General features: G+C 30.3%; 1 protein-coding gene across 1 annotated transcript; it reads right to left on the bottom strand.

Moving 5' to 3' along the window:
• Positions 1–11360: 11360 nt before the first annotated feature.
• On the bottom strand, positions 11361–13739 carry LOC143909072 (allantoicase-like). The gene is made up of 7 exons (XM_077426969.1): positions 13581–13739; positions 12841–13039; positions 12672–12752; positions 12420–12580; positions 12133–12298; positions 11704–12038; positions 11361–11614 (listed from the first exon to the last, which is right to left on the bottom strand). Exons 1-7 carry the CDS (start codon positions 13638–13640, stop codon positions 11489–11491), a joined length of 1128 nt encoding a protein of 375 aa, XP_077283095.1. The 5' UTR covers positions 13641–13739; the 3' UTR covers positions 11361–11488.
• Between the last annotated feature and the right edge of the window lie 4468 nt (positions 13740–18207).

Raw genomic sequence — 18207 nt, 5'->3', positions numbered from 1 at the left:
GTCGACAACTGAACTGACATTCGCCGAACGAAACACGCGCACTCTACGCTCTACGCCCCGCCCCACTCCTCAGGTGTATATGATTATGTACTTATTTCCCCCTCTCCGTTTTGAGCTTATTCTACGTCTTAATACTACCCTAAGCAGACTCTTTAGCGGCCTTGCACCGCATTGTCAACAATACGTTAATATACGCATATTTTACATGCAAAAGCTCGTGAGGCTTCTCTGGACCCTCAAAAATGACGAAATATCGAATATATAATTTCGAAAGAGACTTTGTATACAGTAAGTCCTCGACTTACGCGAATTCGTACTTAAGCGGTTTAGAATTTAAAATTTTTTTTAAAAAATCCGCCGATTTCCGCCGTTATTGGCACGTGCAGTTGATACATAGGGACAAAAATATATTTAGCACTAAATAACCATGGCAACGCGACCACTTCAAATTTTATGTACTCGATCTTCAAGTTCACCATGATTATTAAAATTTCAGCAATGTCGGTTACCAAATAAATGTTACTTTCATGAAGATTTATACACCTACTCTTATTTTTCTCAATTGTCCCTTGATATAAAATATTAATACATACATACATACAGTTCACACATCAAATATATCGAATTAAAGAATTCCTCGACTTACGCGGTTTTCGACTTACACTGAAAATTTCGGAACGAATTAGCCGCGTAAGTAGAGGACTTACTGTATATATGTATATGTATGTAAGTATTTTTGGTTGGGAACGTCGAAAACAATTCAAAGTTTCTATGACGACGATTCAATTTTTTTTTCTATTCAAATAAACTTAATAAAAAAACAAATGAATTTGCCATGTTTACGTTGTTTATATTACAAATACTGAGCGAAGCCGGGTAAAGGTCTGTTCATACCGATCCAGCACGACCCGTATCCTGCAGGTGTCCTGCAAGTGCGGATAGTATTCTTTGGTACATTATATGGACGTATTCGTACTCCATTCGCGCATGCGCATTTACACATTCATGCGCATTCATATAGAATGTACTAAAGAATACTGTCCGTACTTGCAGGATACTTGCACGATTCGGGTCGTGATGGATAGGTATGAACAGACCTTAAAACAACTAGTATATTATAAATTGATAAATACATATAAGTATGCAGTTGCTAGTACTATAGCAAGAAAAAATGATAATGTTCCCTCAAATTATTTTCACTTGAAAGTTACAATTACAAAAAAGTATATAAGAAAACATTGATTAGAACTAGAGACGATTTTTGTTCTGTAGAATACAAGTTTGCCAGACGTCCCTATTTGAGCGGGACTGTCCCGAGTTCAATAGACAAATCCCGAGTCCCGCAATGGCTACTTCCACACTACCGATATCTACGCCCGATATTTACGAAATTTTCCATATCCAGTTCCCATATTGCAACCTGTGGTTGCTATTTAGGAACTGGTTATGGCAAATTTCGTAAATATAGGGTGTAGATATCGGTAGTGTGGACTTAGCCATTGCCTCTGAAAATCCTGATTTCACAAAATTTGTTTACATATGTACAAAAATATACGTAAATAGAAATGGTTTGACTTCCAAAGTAACAAATTTCAATTCATTGAAGTCTTTTCCCTAAACCAAACATGAAAATCGAATTTTCGTCAATTGAAGAATTTACAAAATTATTTAATATTATTTGAAATGTTGACCTTCTATACGAAGATGTCTGTTTATTAAATAAAATTTGACTGAAGCAAACGAGAAAAAAAAACAATGTTTGAGAAAGGGATAATAATTTTTAAAGATTTTTAATTTTATGCAATAATTTGTATAAAATTGTGGCCCATATCCTCTCGATTCTGAGAATTCTTGTTAAAGTGAAAATGTTAACATATCTGCAACTTCTAAATTATTCCAAAGAACTTTACTTCTTTTTCTTATTTCTCATTGTAAAAATATTTATGTAAATTTTTAAGGAGATGTCGTAACGATTCCATACTCTCACTCGAATCATTGGCACTCTGGAGTTCGACTATGAAATTATTTAATAGTCTTCACCGCATTCTTTACAGAGTTTAGTCAGCAGAAAATTTTCGTGGACCGACAAAAAAAGCACAACAAACAAACACGAGCTTCTTCGGTCAGTTTGCGTTTAGATGTCGATCGTTAAATATGAATACGAATATTCTCTGAATTTATCAATTTTTTTTAAATTGTCTATTCATATACATACATATATGGACCTTTTGATGAGATGGTCTGACCTTTCTCAACAATAAAAATTTCGACTTCTGTGAAATTTCAAAGTGAATTATGTATTAGTAAAATAATTTTTATCACCCAAACTCACAATATCAATATATGTATATCATGGATTAAATAATTAATGGAATGTATTATGTAACCATAAACTTGGTTTAGTGTGAACTAGGGATTTCAAATATTCGTCGACATCATCTATTCGAATATCGAATAGTAAATCAAGAGCTATTCGAATATTCGAATATATTCGAAAATTAAAAAAAAGGTTAAATTACATATGCACCAAGCATAAATTTGTTGTCATTGAATTCAACCTCGTTTTTACAGCCAATAATAATTCATTATGATTTCTTGTAAAAATGTATATTTCGCCGGTGACTTCTTAAATATTCGTATTATTTTTCTGATGTTTTCTAAAATTTCGTAGAGATTATTATCGATCGAAAAGTGATTTTCTTCAAACATTTCCATATTTAATGAATAAAAATCCGTTTCTTCACATGTAGACATTTTTATCACAATTATCCCCATTGTATATTTCATTTCTTCATAATCGTCGGCTTCTTCGTCATCACTCTTTTCATGTTGATTTTGTGTATTTAGTTTATAAAAAAAATATATACACGAATAATATTCGAATAGTTGATGAAATATTCGAATAACGAATGGCTGAAAAATCAGACGAATAATTCGAATACTCGAATATTCGAATATTCGATTGTGATCCCTAGTGTGGACGCACTTTAATCATTGCGTGCGTTTTTGACCTCGGTATAAGGGAGTGCATATGTATGTACATAGTATGTATATTTACTATATAGGAATATACTTGTTGATTCATTGATGATAACCACAGTGGCACATTTAATTCATATTTTATATGTATTCTACTTATCTTTGAATGAAACCCATTTAATATCTGGAGCCTTTTAAAAAGTACGTGAGCTTTGTTTTTTATATTAAAGCTTTTTTTTTTTTCATTGTTATTAGCCTTCGTAAACCTAGGTATTTGCTGACAACATGTTTTTGAATATCTGTTAGTATTTAAAATTAAATGAATTTTGTAAATGCTCTGTAAATATCTCTCGATATCAGTGATAAATTTTTCTTATGGCCTTGCAAGTTTTGGCAGATGGTGACCAACGGGTGGTGTGGTCAAACCCTCTACCTTGTTTGACTTAATCGGCCATCATTTGCGGGAACCAAGTGGTGCGATGTGCATGTTGATTTTTATCATAAAATAAAATTTCACACGGTACATCCCCTCTTCTATGAATAAAAATGTGGAGATGGGCCTAAGTATGATTATTCATATATGTATTTTTAATTATTATTATTAAGCTGCTTCTAATGAATATGACAATTATTAGAATAATCAACATTAAACTATTCAATGATAGTTTTTTTCTCTTTTCTTTCAATCCTGTATACTCCCAATCAGGGCCGTGCCTACCATATGTACAAATGTGTGCAATGCACACAGGCGGCTGAAGGAAATGAGAGTCGAACAAATTATATTCCGTTAAGAAAGCTGTACACCCGAAACCTTAATTTTGTTGCCGTTCCTTTCTTCGATATATATATATTGAGTGAATGCGACAATGTATATATTGAGTGAATGCGACAGTTGCGCTTCGACCAGATAAAAGGTATTTTAAATTGACAAAATCGAGGTTTCGTATTCTCCTATTTTCTCCTCCTAAACTGGACCAATTAAAAAAAAAAATTCATCATCGGTATGAGAAAGATATTTTCATATATTTCATAGATACTGTGCAACTATGCGCATATTTTTTTTAAAATCGACCGTTAAATAAGCACGCTGGACTCTTTTCGTGGGTGTAAAAAAGAGGCGATTTTATTGATGTTTGGCGGCTCCTAGCTCCTATAAAAATAACTAATCAAAAAAATAAAAAGATAGATGCAACCCAATGGTGGATATATATAGCATATTAAAAAATAATTTCTCTAGTGTCATAATTGAGGAAGGGAGAAGTCTAATACGTTTGTATGGACAAGGCGCTGGTGTCCAGCCCTCTTAAAAATACGAAACAAGACATCGTACTTTTTAAAATGCATTTAGGTTGTCTTGTTGTGTATTTGCGGATTGCTGTTGCAAATTATAACTAGTGAGCGAACCCAAAGCGCGCCGTTCAATGTTAAATTGTTGTAAATGCTTTGTTAAAGGTTCGCCGAACCTTTTTTTTTAGCTTTGTAAATAGAGCCAAACCGCCCCGATTCCTGGAAAAAGCACGCTCTCTATCCGCGCTCTAGTTATAAATTGTAACACACCCGAACTATAATTCGGGGAAATAACAGAATAGCAAGTATAGCGTTGGTCCGCATAGAGCTATGTCTTTTATGTTCTATTATCTTTGCGACTGCCAGATGTATTTCTTCAAGGATGTTAAGTATCGGTTGGTCATTGAAAGGAAAATGTCCTAGATGTAGGATTAGGGGTAAAAACACTATATTTTCATTAATGAATTTGAAAACGTTCAATCTCTCTTGTCGTTTGGTCCTATTCAGAACTAAGAGTTTTGGTTTTCTGTCTGTTTTTTGATTAATTTGCATTGTGATTAAAATTACTATATTTCTCACACAATATTTATCACAAGGTAAGATTGTTTGCACTACTCGCATGCACATTTTAAAAAAAAAAAATATATATATATATATATATATATATATATATATATATATATATATATATATATATATATATATATATATATATATATATATATATATATATATATATATATATCATCATCATCATCATTTACAGCCATTCGCCATCCACTGCTGGATGAAGGCCTCTCCAACACGCTTCCACTCGTCTCTGTTTTGCGCAACACTCATCCATCTCATTCCGCACATTTTCCTAATTACGTTCACCCATCTTCCTTGCGGTCTTCCTTTTACTCTTTTGCCTTCTCTCGGGTACCATTCAAGCACTTCTTTTGTCCACCTTTCGTCCATCCTCCTAGCTACGTGACCCGCCCATTGCCATTTCAATCTCTTCACTCTATCCACTATGTCCACTACCCTTGTCATATTTCTCACCCACGTGTTCCGCTTCCTGTCTTTCCTCGTTATGCCAAGCATACAGCGTTCCATACTTCTTTGAGTGCATTGGATTTTATTTTGCATCTTGGCGTTCAGTGTCCAAGTTTCACATCCATACGTCATCACTGGCAAAACGCATTGATCAAAGATCCTTTTCTTCAGGCAGAGTGGCATTTTTGATTTAAAAACAGCATTCATCCGTCCAAATGCACTCCACCCTAATTTCATACGTCTCTTTATCTCTTCATTTTTACTACCAGACATGTCAATTATTTGACCTAAATATAAATAATTATTTACTACTTCTACTGGTTTATCATCTAAGGGGATGCTATCAGGCATGCAATAACTATTGAACATTACTTTAGTCTTATCTACGTTAATTTTTAATCCTACTTTTCTACTTTCCCTGTCCAGCTGTGTTAGTCTGATAAGTAGGTCAGCTGAATCACGAGCTACTAAAACTATATCGTCTGCGAACCGAAGGTGACTCAAAAAGCGACCATTGATGCTTACTCCGGCTGTATCCCAATCCAATTTCCTGAAAACTCCCTCAAGCACCGCATTGAATAACTTGGGCGAGATTGTATCTCCTTGTCTTACTCCTTTTCCTATGCTAAATCTATCTGTACCTGAAAAAATTTTAACCGAAGCTGTGGCATTCTTATATATTGCAGCTAACAGTCCCACATAGGGTTCCGGCACTCCCTGTGTTTTTAGAGCGTTAAGTACTGCATTATGACTAACTGTATCGAAGGCTTTCTCATAATCGACGAAACCTAGGAACAATGGCCGTTGATATTCGTTGGCGCGCTCGATTAGTTCGCCAACTACTTGGAGGTGGTCCATTGTGCTGAAATTTGCCCTAAACCCTGCCTGCTCTATAGGTTGGTTCTCGTCGAGGATATTTTTCAGCCTTTCTGTAATAACCTTCGTGAAGAGCTTGTAGACCGCTGAAAGTAGACTAATGGGTCGGTAGTTCTTGATATCGCTTTTGTCGCCTTTTTTGTGTATTAAAATGATAGTTGCGTTATTCCATCCTTCTGGTATAGCTTGGTTCTGGATGCATTTGCTGAAAAGCCTAGCTAAGATATTAATTAGGGGGGGGCCGCCACATTTTAGTAAGTCAATGGGAATATTATCTTCCCCTGGGGTTTTACCGTTCTTTGCAGTTTTTAGCGCGGCCTCTACTTCGCTAGGCAATACTGCAGGAACCCTTTGGCCGTGTGTCGATTCCAGAGCGGGGAATTGGCCGTTGTCGTTCTCGTATAGTTTTGCATAGAACGTGTAAACTCTGTCTATGATTTCTTCTCTATTCCTAATTATTACTCCGCTCTCTGATCTGATTGCGATCATTTGGTTTTTGCCTAAGAAAAGATCCTGTTTGCACTTTTTCAGGCTACGGTTATTCTTAATGGTATTTTCTATTAGCTTGCTGTTAAAATCCCTGACATCCCTGACTATTCTCTTTTTAATTTCCTTATTTACTAGATTGTATTCTTGCTTATTATTATCCCTATCTAAATTCCTTTTATGCTTAATTAGGTTTTTTGTTTCCGCTGAAATTTTGCTTAATTTAATCTGTTTCCTGAATCCACCTAATTTCTTACCTGTTGAGGTTAGAACCGAACTAATTACAGTGTTCAATTCCTCGATGTCTGCTTCTGGGTTTAATTTCCCGTATCGATTTCCAAGTTCGAGTTCGAATTCCTTTTTCCTAGACCTTAGTTGAGCGAAATCTGGAGAGTTACTGCATCCTTTTATTAATTTCCTTCGTTCGCAATTTATATTAATGGCCATCTTGGCACGGACTAATCTGTGATCGCTACCTATATCTACTTTACTTAAAACACTAACGTCTTTAACGGAGTGCAGGGCATTTGTTAGGATGAAATCGATCTCGTTTCTGTCTCCTTTAGGACTCTCCCAAGTCCACTTATTGTTGGTGTTTTTCCTGAAAAATGAATTAGTGATAAAGAGCCTGTTGTGTTCTGCGAATTCTATGAGGCGATCGCCTCTGTCGTTTCTTTGGCCGGTACCAAAATTGCCTACTGCTCTTTCTGTATTTGCCTTTTGTCCTATTTTTGCGTTAAAGTCGCCCATGATTATTTTAAAGTGGTGACGGCTATTATCGTATGCGTCCTGTATTTTTTCGTAGAAGTCTTCTATTTCCTCGTCTGGGTGGCTAGATGTGGGGGCGTACACTTGGAAGATTTGACAAGTGTACCTGCTCGAGATTCTTAATACTATATAGCATATACGTTCCGATATGTCGCTTATTTCTATAATATTTCTTTCTATTCTCTTATTGATAAGAAACCCTACTCCTCCTATTCTACCATTTGGTAGCCCTCTCCAGTAGAGACAGTTACCACTTTTTAGGATTATTTGGTTTTGCTGTTTTCGTCTTACTTCACTAAGTCCTACTATATCCCATTTGATATTTTCTAATTCATTCTCTAATGCAAGCACACTTCCTTCACTCGATAACGTTCTTACATTGTACGTGGCTAAATACAGGTTTCTATTAGCTAAGCTATCATCCATCGTCACTCTTACCTTGTTGGAGGTTTGGATATTATTTTTCTCGCATTTATCCAAGATGTGTTGAGAAAAAGGCGGTACCTGAGAGAGATTTCCATTCAAGGAGTGAGTTCTTACCGCCATAGACTCTTCTCTGTGGTCAGCTTTGACAGATAGTCATCCTAGGTATCACTTGGATCACTTATGAATTATTACATGCCATTTAACAGGGTTACTTTGTAAGTGAAAGTAGTTAGTTATGATAATAATAGATTAGCAATTGTTATACTACTTTTTTATAGATCTTTATCGTGAGACGCCTCTTTGGAGACAACGGATTTATATATGTGAGTGCGGTTTGCAATTTAATATTTTAATAATAACTTTAGTAAAGAATATAAAATTACACGAATTACTTTAATATAATTTAAATATAAAAAAGAACTGATAGACAGTTGGGAAACACCGTTTCTGTTTGCTATTATTCTATTAAGTAAAGTTCGTTAAAGATTTTTGGCTGGAAGCAATTATGTGGAAGATTTATTGCTTCTGTGGGACCGACTGAAGGAACCTTTTTTTGTATTCAGGTAAGGAGATGTATCTCGTTCGTATATTTTTTTGCTCAGATTTGACACAAAAATTAGCACAAAATTTTTCGAAATAACTGATATAAAACCGCTTTTTACGACCGATTTGCTGTTTATTTTTACACTTAAATTATACTAGGATGCAATTAGTAGAATAAGTGATTAGATGGTTAAGTTTTTAGATTAAATTTCGTGCAATAGCCGGGTTTAAGCGAGTAATAGCGGGAAGAACGCAGAAGGACGTCTTCCCCGCATGACACGAAAGACCGAACTCATCATATATATATATATATATATATATATATATATATATATATATATATATATATATATATGATTTATACAAATGCTGATAAAATTAAATAGATTTAAGTTTGCACATAGGTGGCTGAACTCCTAGTCATGGCCCTGCTCCCAAAGACCATGATAAATTAATAAGTAATAAAAAAAAAAAAAAAAAATGTTTAGATGCTCAATTGAAATTAATTAATTTCAGATACTTTCATTGAAAACGCAGACACAAAATGAGTACTTATTTTTGTTCTGAAATTTTATGTTGTGTTTTGGGGCTTTTGATATGCATAAAAATTTATAATAAGCTCACTACAGGAATATATAGAGGAAAAGAAAGGCTTGATGGCAAAACTGTGATAGTAACGGGTGCAAATTCAGGCAAGTATTTTGTACTTATATTATGTGAATAATGAATGATTTAACTAGATTTACTAATATATCTTAATTTTTAATTAAAGGCATTGGTTTCATATGTGCCAAAGATTTTGCCAAGAGAGGTGCCAAAGTAATAATGGCTTGTAGAAATTTGACTACAGGTGAAAAAGCTATGACTCAAATCGTACAAAGTACTGGAAATAACAATGTGAAAGTAAATGTCTGCAATTACGATAGTTATATTACAACTTTTATAAATAATGACATCATAATAAAATAATCCAAACATTGATTATGTTCACATAATAAAAATTATAATTGAGCATGACCAAAAGAAAAAAAATCCAATTGTTTTAGTTGAAGCACATCGATTTTGCGTCTATGACATCGATTAGGAAATTCGCCAAAGAATTAATACTCGAAGAGCCCCATATAGATGTTTTGTTGAATAATGCTGGGTCTAGCGGAGGGGCTACGTTACAAACTGAAGATGGTTTGGATTGGCTAATGCAGACTAATTATTTTGGACCATTTCTTTTAACAAATATGCTACTTGGTAACTTAATATAACATGACTTATGTTATTATATATGTATTTGATTACTCTTGACTTCATAGTCATATATGTATACGTATGAATGTACTTACTAACTTTACATATCTGTATATGGTAGGTTAGTGCTAGGTTGTCCAAATTTACCGAAACAGTTATTACAATATTATTTTGTTTGGAATAGTACGATTTATTGACAGTTAAACAATGCTTTATTTATACACGTTACTTAAAAGTTGGTTTAAAAAAAAACAAATAATTTTGTTGCTATTACATATGTGTTGATCTTATTTCATTTAGAAGTGAATAGTTTTATCTATGAAAATATAGGATATCTTTGCTCTCAAATAAATATAATATTAATTTGAGAGCAAAGATAATAATAATAGTTCTAATTACAATAAATATAATAGTTCTATTTACATTTGGAGGTAAGCAGTCATTTGATTTTCAAAAGTATGGCACATTTTTTAAGAGACTGCACTGACTGAGACCATTTATCTTATAGTACAGATGTATAAATTTGTATGCATTTCAGGAAAATTGAAACAGTCATCTCCGAGTCGTATTGTGAATGTTTCATCATTTTTACATGGCTTTGGTAGAATAAATGTAAATAAAATTAAAGAAATAAGCACTGATTCTTTCTTGATTCGATATTCTAATACAAAATTATGTAACATTTTCTTTACATATGAACTAGCGAGGTTGGTGAAAGATACAGGTGTTTACATTTATTTATTAATACACATCAAATCAAAACAATTAGTATGAATAACCGTTCAAATTTATAAAAAAAACTAATGAAATTTTAGTTTTAAGACATTATATTAAATTTATGGAAACGATTTTCTAGGTTTTATGGATGTAAAAAATTGGTTACGTCTCATTTTAGCCATATATATAAGAAGTTACATATATGTATGTAGGTATACTAAAAATAAAATACGAAAATTCTACATAATTTATTCTTTTGATTTGGGTGCAATAAATACAATTATCATATCATAGCACCAATAAATTAACACAAAATGACTTTTTTGTTTTCATAGGTGTAACAGTAAACTGTCTGCATCCTGGTATTTTCGGCTCAGAAATTACAAAAGAATGGACATTATTATTTCAATTATGTTGGAAGTTAATATCCACCATTTTCTATAAGGTAAATGTGTAAAATATTTTATTAAAAAATATACTTTATTTGTATTATATGATTATTTAAATTTTTAATATCTATTTCAGACGATTTGGGAAGGAGCCCAAACATCAATATTTTTATGTGTATCTCCAGATGTTGCTACCGTTACTGGTAAATATTTCAAAGACTGTAAAATTAGTAAGCCATATAAATCTGCTGAAGATATCGGAATGTATAAAAAAGTCTGGGAATTGTCCGAGGAAGCGGTGAAATTGAGATTAGAAGAGAGACATTTTTAATCCAATACGAATATTAAACACATGTATAAAGTACTAAGTAATATGAATATTTTTGTATTATATTTTATGGTGTAATAAGTTTATATGTACTATTTTAAATTTATACGTATGTACATTTATTTTATATTTTATGTCATTATAAAATAAATGTATGTACATATATATACTAACATAGTAAACGTTTAACATAATTTGTATAAAAAATTTTTTAATTGGTTAAATCAATGACAATTTTTTTGTCAATAGTGAAATGTTAATAAAATCCAATTTTTTTCTTTAGACTTTGTTTATTTATGCAATACATATACAATATAAGTAAAAGTAATGTTATCTTATTAACTATATATTCCTTAATATATTATCACAATGTTTTTAAATCTACATTTAAATTAAGTTTAATTTTAATTTAAAATAAATCATTTGAAAACAGTCGAACTCTTGAAATACCGCCATCGGGTGCAATAGTTACTCTAACATGTGATATTTTATCTTCTACATTGCAGTCATACCAATGCTCTGCATGAGCTGAGAGCTAAAAAAATAATAAAAATAAAAATTAGCATATTTTGGAAATAGTTAATAAACATATTGATATATTATTATATAAATAATATTTAATACCTTTGTGGTAGGTAAAATATTAATCCATTTAATGCTTTTGTCTATTGTTTCACTCCATTGACAATTGTTTATTAAAGCTCCTTCAATTTTCACACTATCTGGAAAGTTTCCTTTGAAGTGATGAGTATCAACACAAATGCGAGAGATTGATCCAGAGTAGCCTAATTTGAAAGTTGCCCATTCACAACCGGGTACTTTCAATGTACCATCTTCATTAGCTTGAATAACATCAGGTCTATCTAATCTTCTCGCTGTTTCCCAACCGTCAGCCATATTGTATCCTTTAGTTTGTTTTATAAGATTACGAGGATGTCCGTAATGTGCATTAGAGTAGCCTATTCAACAAAAAAAAAAAAAAAAAAAACAACATTATTTCCAGAATTGTACTAAATATATTACAAAATAATAATACAATAATATAGTATTTACCTTGGCAAACACCTCCATTTTTCATTGCGATTAAATCAACCATATCATTTTCGATAAAAGCTTGAGACATATCTAGTTTAGCAATGCCATATACTCTCAATCTTGCAATACCACCATCTGGGTACATATTAATTCGGATGTGGGTGAATGCTTCATCAGAGATTACCTAAAATATTATGAATTTTTAATAAATACAATTGATATCCGGTGGTAAATAGCTAACAGGTACATATTTTGTTTCATTATCTGATAAAGTTACAATCAATAAAAAACTTTACTTTATTTACCTTTTGATAATTGTGACGGGTGTCTTCATACCCTGGTTGAAGTGCTGTTTTGGGAATAATCTCTTGCCAATGCTCTGATGACAGTTGACCGATTTCTATTAAGTCATTGCGGTTGCAACAAGATCCCATTTCTCCTTTTCGTAATGGAATTAGCTTTTCATCTGAAAATTTTATATAAAAGTTTTATAAGTAAGAAATGATTACAGCTACATTAAATGATGATAAGATTGAGGATATTAAAATATAATTTACCTTCTGGAGTGAGACAAGCAGCTTGAATGGAATACTTTGGAGTGAAGTTTCCAGTAAAGAACGCAGTATCGACATCGACACCTAAATTTTATAAAAATAAAACTAAGTTTTATTCTTTGTACTTAAAAATTATTATAAATATAAATATGCTGCATTTATAATTACATACCATGAATTATTGCTTTTGATCCCAGTTTGATTATACACCAATCATGTCCAATACATCTCTTTCTTCTGGTTTCCCATCCGTCCATCCATTTACCGAATTCTGTAAACTTTTCTTGTATGAAAACAGGTTCGTTGTCGAGAATCATATTTTCGGCGGGTGCAAAATAGTCATCTGTTGCAAATAAGACTTCTCCTCCAGCCTGTAATAACAATTTTTATAATAAATTATTAACAAATAAAATATTTATATAAGTGTGCTATCAAAACTTGAAAAAAAAACTAAGAAGAGATAAAGCACTAAATTGAAAAAATGGAGTATAAAAACGCGCATGTGTTAAGAAAATGATGTAAGATCGAGTATATTTTATATCGGTTAACAGGTCAAAAAGTTTCGAGCTGTGGTTTGATAATTCTTAGTGAAAAAAGTTATCATTAAGAAACACGTTTTTAATTAGTAAGTTTTATATTGATAAAATATTTCTTTTTAAATAAAATTACAAATAGATTAACGGCATCATCGTGCCTTTATGTACTCGGCTTTTTTAATTTTCACATAGAATGAAAATTTTAATTAATAATTATTAGGTAAATCTTATAAACTTGCAATGAAGGGAGTTTTAAATTTAGGTTGAAAAAAATGTATAATTTTTTGTGTAAAATCAGGAAATGAAATTGAAAGAATTGTAGTTCATAGTAAAATGATTGAAATGAATAGTTTAATTTTACTTAAGGGAAACTTACAGATTTACTGCAAAGCTCGTTCAGTTCAATAAATTTTGGCAAAGGTAGAATAGAACTCATCTTGAGTTTATACGATTAACAAATTAAGAAAACGAACAATAAGTGCTTAAAGTGGCAAAATGCTTGTGAAACTATGGAGATAGTTGACAAACTGAACTGTATGGATATGATGAATGCCTTATATAGCTAACGTTGATACTCAATACATAAACAGAACATGCTATCATATACGAATGAATTTATCTTACTTAACCAATACTATTATACATACCGAATATTCATAACTAGCATTAAAGAACTTGAAATTTTCATCTAAAATTTGATTTTAATTTGACAATCAAATTTATTGAATGTTAATGTTAAGAAACAAAAAAAAAAAATTCCAAATATTGTATTGTATTTTTAGATTACTCAAAACCAATTATAAATATCAAAAATTTATATACATCTGTAATTGTAAATTGAATTAGTTATTAAAGAAAGATATACTGCATATATAATAGGTATTATATATGCTATGGTTACCTGCAATATGCGTGTGTATGTAATGCTATATTATACGTATATTTAAATTATTCAATGTAAAATCTGATTCAAATTAATAAATACTTTTTGATCGGTTCTACAATTTTAGTCATTTGTGAAAGAAAAATGTATGTCTGATTTTCAATTATCTTTTTTTTTTATATAGAATGGCGATTGTTGAACATTTTTGGATGATATATTTTAATTTGAAATAATCTGAAGTCTGCTCTATAGCTGTAGGGATCAAACGTGGAAATATTTGGTAGTCTTATAAAATTTTTGTTACACATTCCATTATGATTCATTTTTCTAGAAAAATTTGGTTTCACCTTGTAATTTCAATTAAATACGAGATTTAAAGTACCTATAATGTAAATTTCCTATGTCTTTATTAATTTGAACATTTAAAATCAATATATTGATAAATTTCTTATGAAATAAATCGAGTTTCATCTGCATATTATACATGCTTTGTAAAATTGTACATGTCTGCTGATATGTGCAAATTATTGTTTTTAAAAATGTACATAAGCGTGCTCTTTTCCCACACGATCTTCATGTGTATGTCTGATAATATTCTGATCCAATAAAGCAGCCATAACCAGTTATACCCTTATCTAATTATGCTTCAGACCATAGTTCATCACGCCGTTGGTAAAGAATGTTTGATATTGTTTTTTCAGTTTTTATTATCTCAGAAAATATTATTATTTTTATGAATTATATTATATTATGTATAATGATAATAACATAAGTGATCTAAAAATTTTCCACGTTTTTATTGTATGTACATACATATGTATGTGACGTAAAATGTTCGAATAATTAAATAACATTATTTTTTTCATTCATAAAAATATACTACACACACATTTATATATATATATATATATATATATATATATATATATATATATATATATATATATATATATATATATATATATATATATATATATATATATATGTATATATATATATATATATATATATATATATATATATATATATATATATATATATATATATCCAATTTAAGGCATTACATATGTATGTAAGTACATATAATATATAAATTTTATAATAAACTCGTATAAGAAAGAATTTAAGCAATCAATGTCATCCTTATACATTGGTATATGTATACATTTGTATGTATGTATGTAGATATATGTATATGTACATAATTTAAAAGAACGTTTCATTAGTTATAGTTTTGAATGAAGCGTTCCTGTGAACTTAAGCCTGACATGATAGAATGTTTGAGCCTTAACTAAAGATAAATTTGAATTAAAAATAGAACATTTTGTTACCTTATGACATTTCTTATATTTAAGTAAGATAAATGTTTTTGTTATTTTTTGAGAAGTGAATAATATATGTGGAGCATGAAAAGCTAAACTGTTGCTATGTATTCAAATACTAAAATATAATATGATTAAGATGATTTTGGTCGGCTTATATATGTATTTAGATTCAGTTGAAATATACATTCATGTATGTGTACATATATGTATTTACGTATACATACATTAAGAAAAGGTAAAAAATTCTAATTGAATTATATAATTTCAAAGTGTTGACAATATTCGTAAACTGAAAAATACATATGTATTTTAAATTCAAATCTAGAATATTAAGTTTAAAAAAGTTATGATTATGTTATGTGTAGTTTGGCATTACCAGACAAATGTTATCAATATATATGTAGGTATACATAATATGATCTAATTTGTTTATTTGTTTATTTATATTAATATCTACATATGTAATTTGTATATGTTTGTATCTAGGTCATCATCAAATATTACTTTGACTATGTATGTACATACATATGTAGAATGTATGTAACATATGAAGGCAGGTCTTTCATTATTCTATTCAAAACACATTTTTTATTGGAATTTAACTTGTTTAAAATCTTATTAAATCGATTAGATTTCATTTAAATTTAAAAAATACAATATTATTCACATACTATGTATGTGTGTATATAATATATGTGCATATATATGTACCAATGAATATATGTACATATGTATGCACATTTGTACATATTCATATGTATGACATTTGAGGGGTTATCAAAAGCGGATATGTCTTATTTCTGAAATTTTACTAATTATGTAATTCGATTTTAGTGTAATGCCATATATATATATATATATATATATATATATATATATATATATATATATATATATATATATATATATATATATATATATATATGTATATATATATATATATATATACATATATATATACATTATATTTTATATTTAGTTTCACATAAAAATATTAACACTACCAAACTACATATTTATTTACTGTCAAAATTAATTTTTGGATCTCATCCTCACTTTCCTGGTGTATCACAGTGTGAAAATTTCAATATAATTGCATTTATGGGAATTTGTAGTGAATGGAAATGTTTATGAGATAGTTTTACAAATTTCAAACTACGGAAGAGATTTTACGTTTTGCTTCAAATTCATGAAGACAATTTGATATTATAAAATTCATGGGTATGATATTTTGAAAATAGCAAAAATGATGTCACATCTAATGTTTTTTCATACCTGAATACATCATATTTTTACTAAACACAATAAACAACATAAAAGTTTCAAACCAGTTCCAACTGGAACAGCAAATGTTATCTTTGTTGAAACTGGTTCAATGAAAATGATCGAATGTTTATTTATTATTTAGATGCAGATACAATCTAATACATAGATCAATGGTCAGTGGCACTTTCAATATGACGATAAACATACATAAAAGATGGCTCAATTTTTTTTATTATCAAATATAATACATAATATTGTATCTACATACAAACATTGCATTGCATTTTTACCCATTGTAGAATACAGAAAAAAAAATTTGATATTTTGTTCCAAATAGAAATTAAATTCTGATAAATTAAAAAATTTCTTAAGGTAGATATTTTAATTGTGATTATATATAGTATTCTCACTATTTTCAGATTATTTTGTAACAGCATTTAAAATGTTGGGTATTACAAATTACAAATTTGAAATCTCATAAAATTTTGTAATTAAAAATGGGCTGCCATTCGTCGCCGGTAGACCAAGTTTATAGATCTCAGATTTATAAACCGTAGATGTTTAGTCTTAATAATTTATGAGTTAAGAATATTTAAATACAAATAAAAATTTGTGGATTGTAGTTGAAATCACGAGTTGTTCAATTTTATGTACCTTTTATCATTAAATTCCTAAACCTGCCGGTCGGCATCTCAGCAATTATGGCAGTCCTAAATCACATACATATGCAGTGGCGGACTGGCCATACAAGCGTACATGCCCGATGGCATGTGGGCCCCACTATCCGTTAGAAAATATGGGCCCTCAGTAAAATTAAATAGCTTTTTAACTATTTCACGTGTGTAAAAATTTATAGCATATTGCACTTTGGGACCTAGAGTTTGGGTATTTCAACAAAACAAATTTCTTACGATATACACAAACAACTAATACCTGCTTTAACAGCCCAAGGATCGGTTACCTTTTTTTATTAGGCTCGAAATGTAAGTTTCAACATTTGCTTGGGCCCTTTTACCGGGACCATTTCCAACCTCAAGGTTATTTAATATTTCCAACCTATGTAACAACTACCTAATGAAATAAAAATGGGAATAAACAAATTTCCGTGAATAATATAAACTGAATTGCTTAAAACAATTTTGATAGGACGATTCATCATCAACCAGCGATTTAAATTTACTTCATACATACTTTCAAAATAACATTTGATTATACTTCGACGATATAGTAAAATTTAAATACACAATTTTAAACAGTTTCCGAATATAAAATCTATTCCTAATCTAGACACATCCATGTATATAGAAATAAGGATAGGGGCCCCTCCCCAAAATCTCGATTTTCGATTAACATTAATTGAAAATATTATGCATTTTTTGTTTTCAGGGACGTAATTTGGGGGGGGCACTCGCCCCCCTAAATTAAGAAATAGGTGAATTTAGAAAATATTATGAATTTAATGATTAATGAGATACTATGGATCTATGAATGCTGCGTTTATTTCTTATATTATGTTACTTTTGTGTAAC

This window comes from Arctopsyche grandis, chromosome 3, assembly GCF_051622035.1.
Source record: "Arctopsyche grandis isolate Sample6627 chromosome 3, ASM5162203v2, whole genome shotgun sequence".
Classification (NCBI taxonomy): Eukaryota; Metazoa; Arthropoda; class Insecta; order Trichoptera; family Hydropsychidae; genus Arctopsyche; species Arctopsyche grandis.
This window is presented reverse-complemented; position numbering and strand designations above follow the sequence as displayed.

Bases quoted from the DNA above. Each gene is read 5' to 3' on its own strand.
- LOC143909072 (XM_077426969.1), bottom strand. From the start codon at position 13,640: ATGAGTTCTATTCTACCTTTGCCAAAATTTATTGAACTGAACGAGCTT. The intron at 13,040-13,580 runs GTAAGTTTCCCT...TTGTTATTACAG, and splicing joins ACGAGCTTTGCAGTAAATCT to GCTGGAGGAGAAGTCTTATT. The intron at 12,299-12,419 runs GTAAATAAAGTA...ATAATATTTTAG, and splicing joins CCCGTCACAATTATCAAAAG to GTAATCTCTGATGAAGCATT.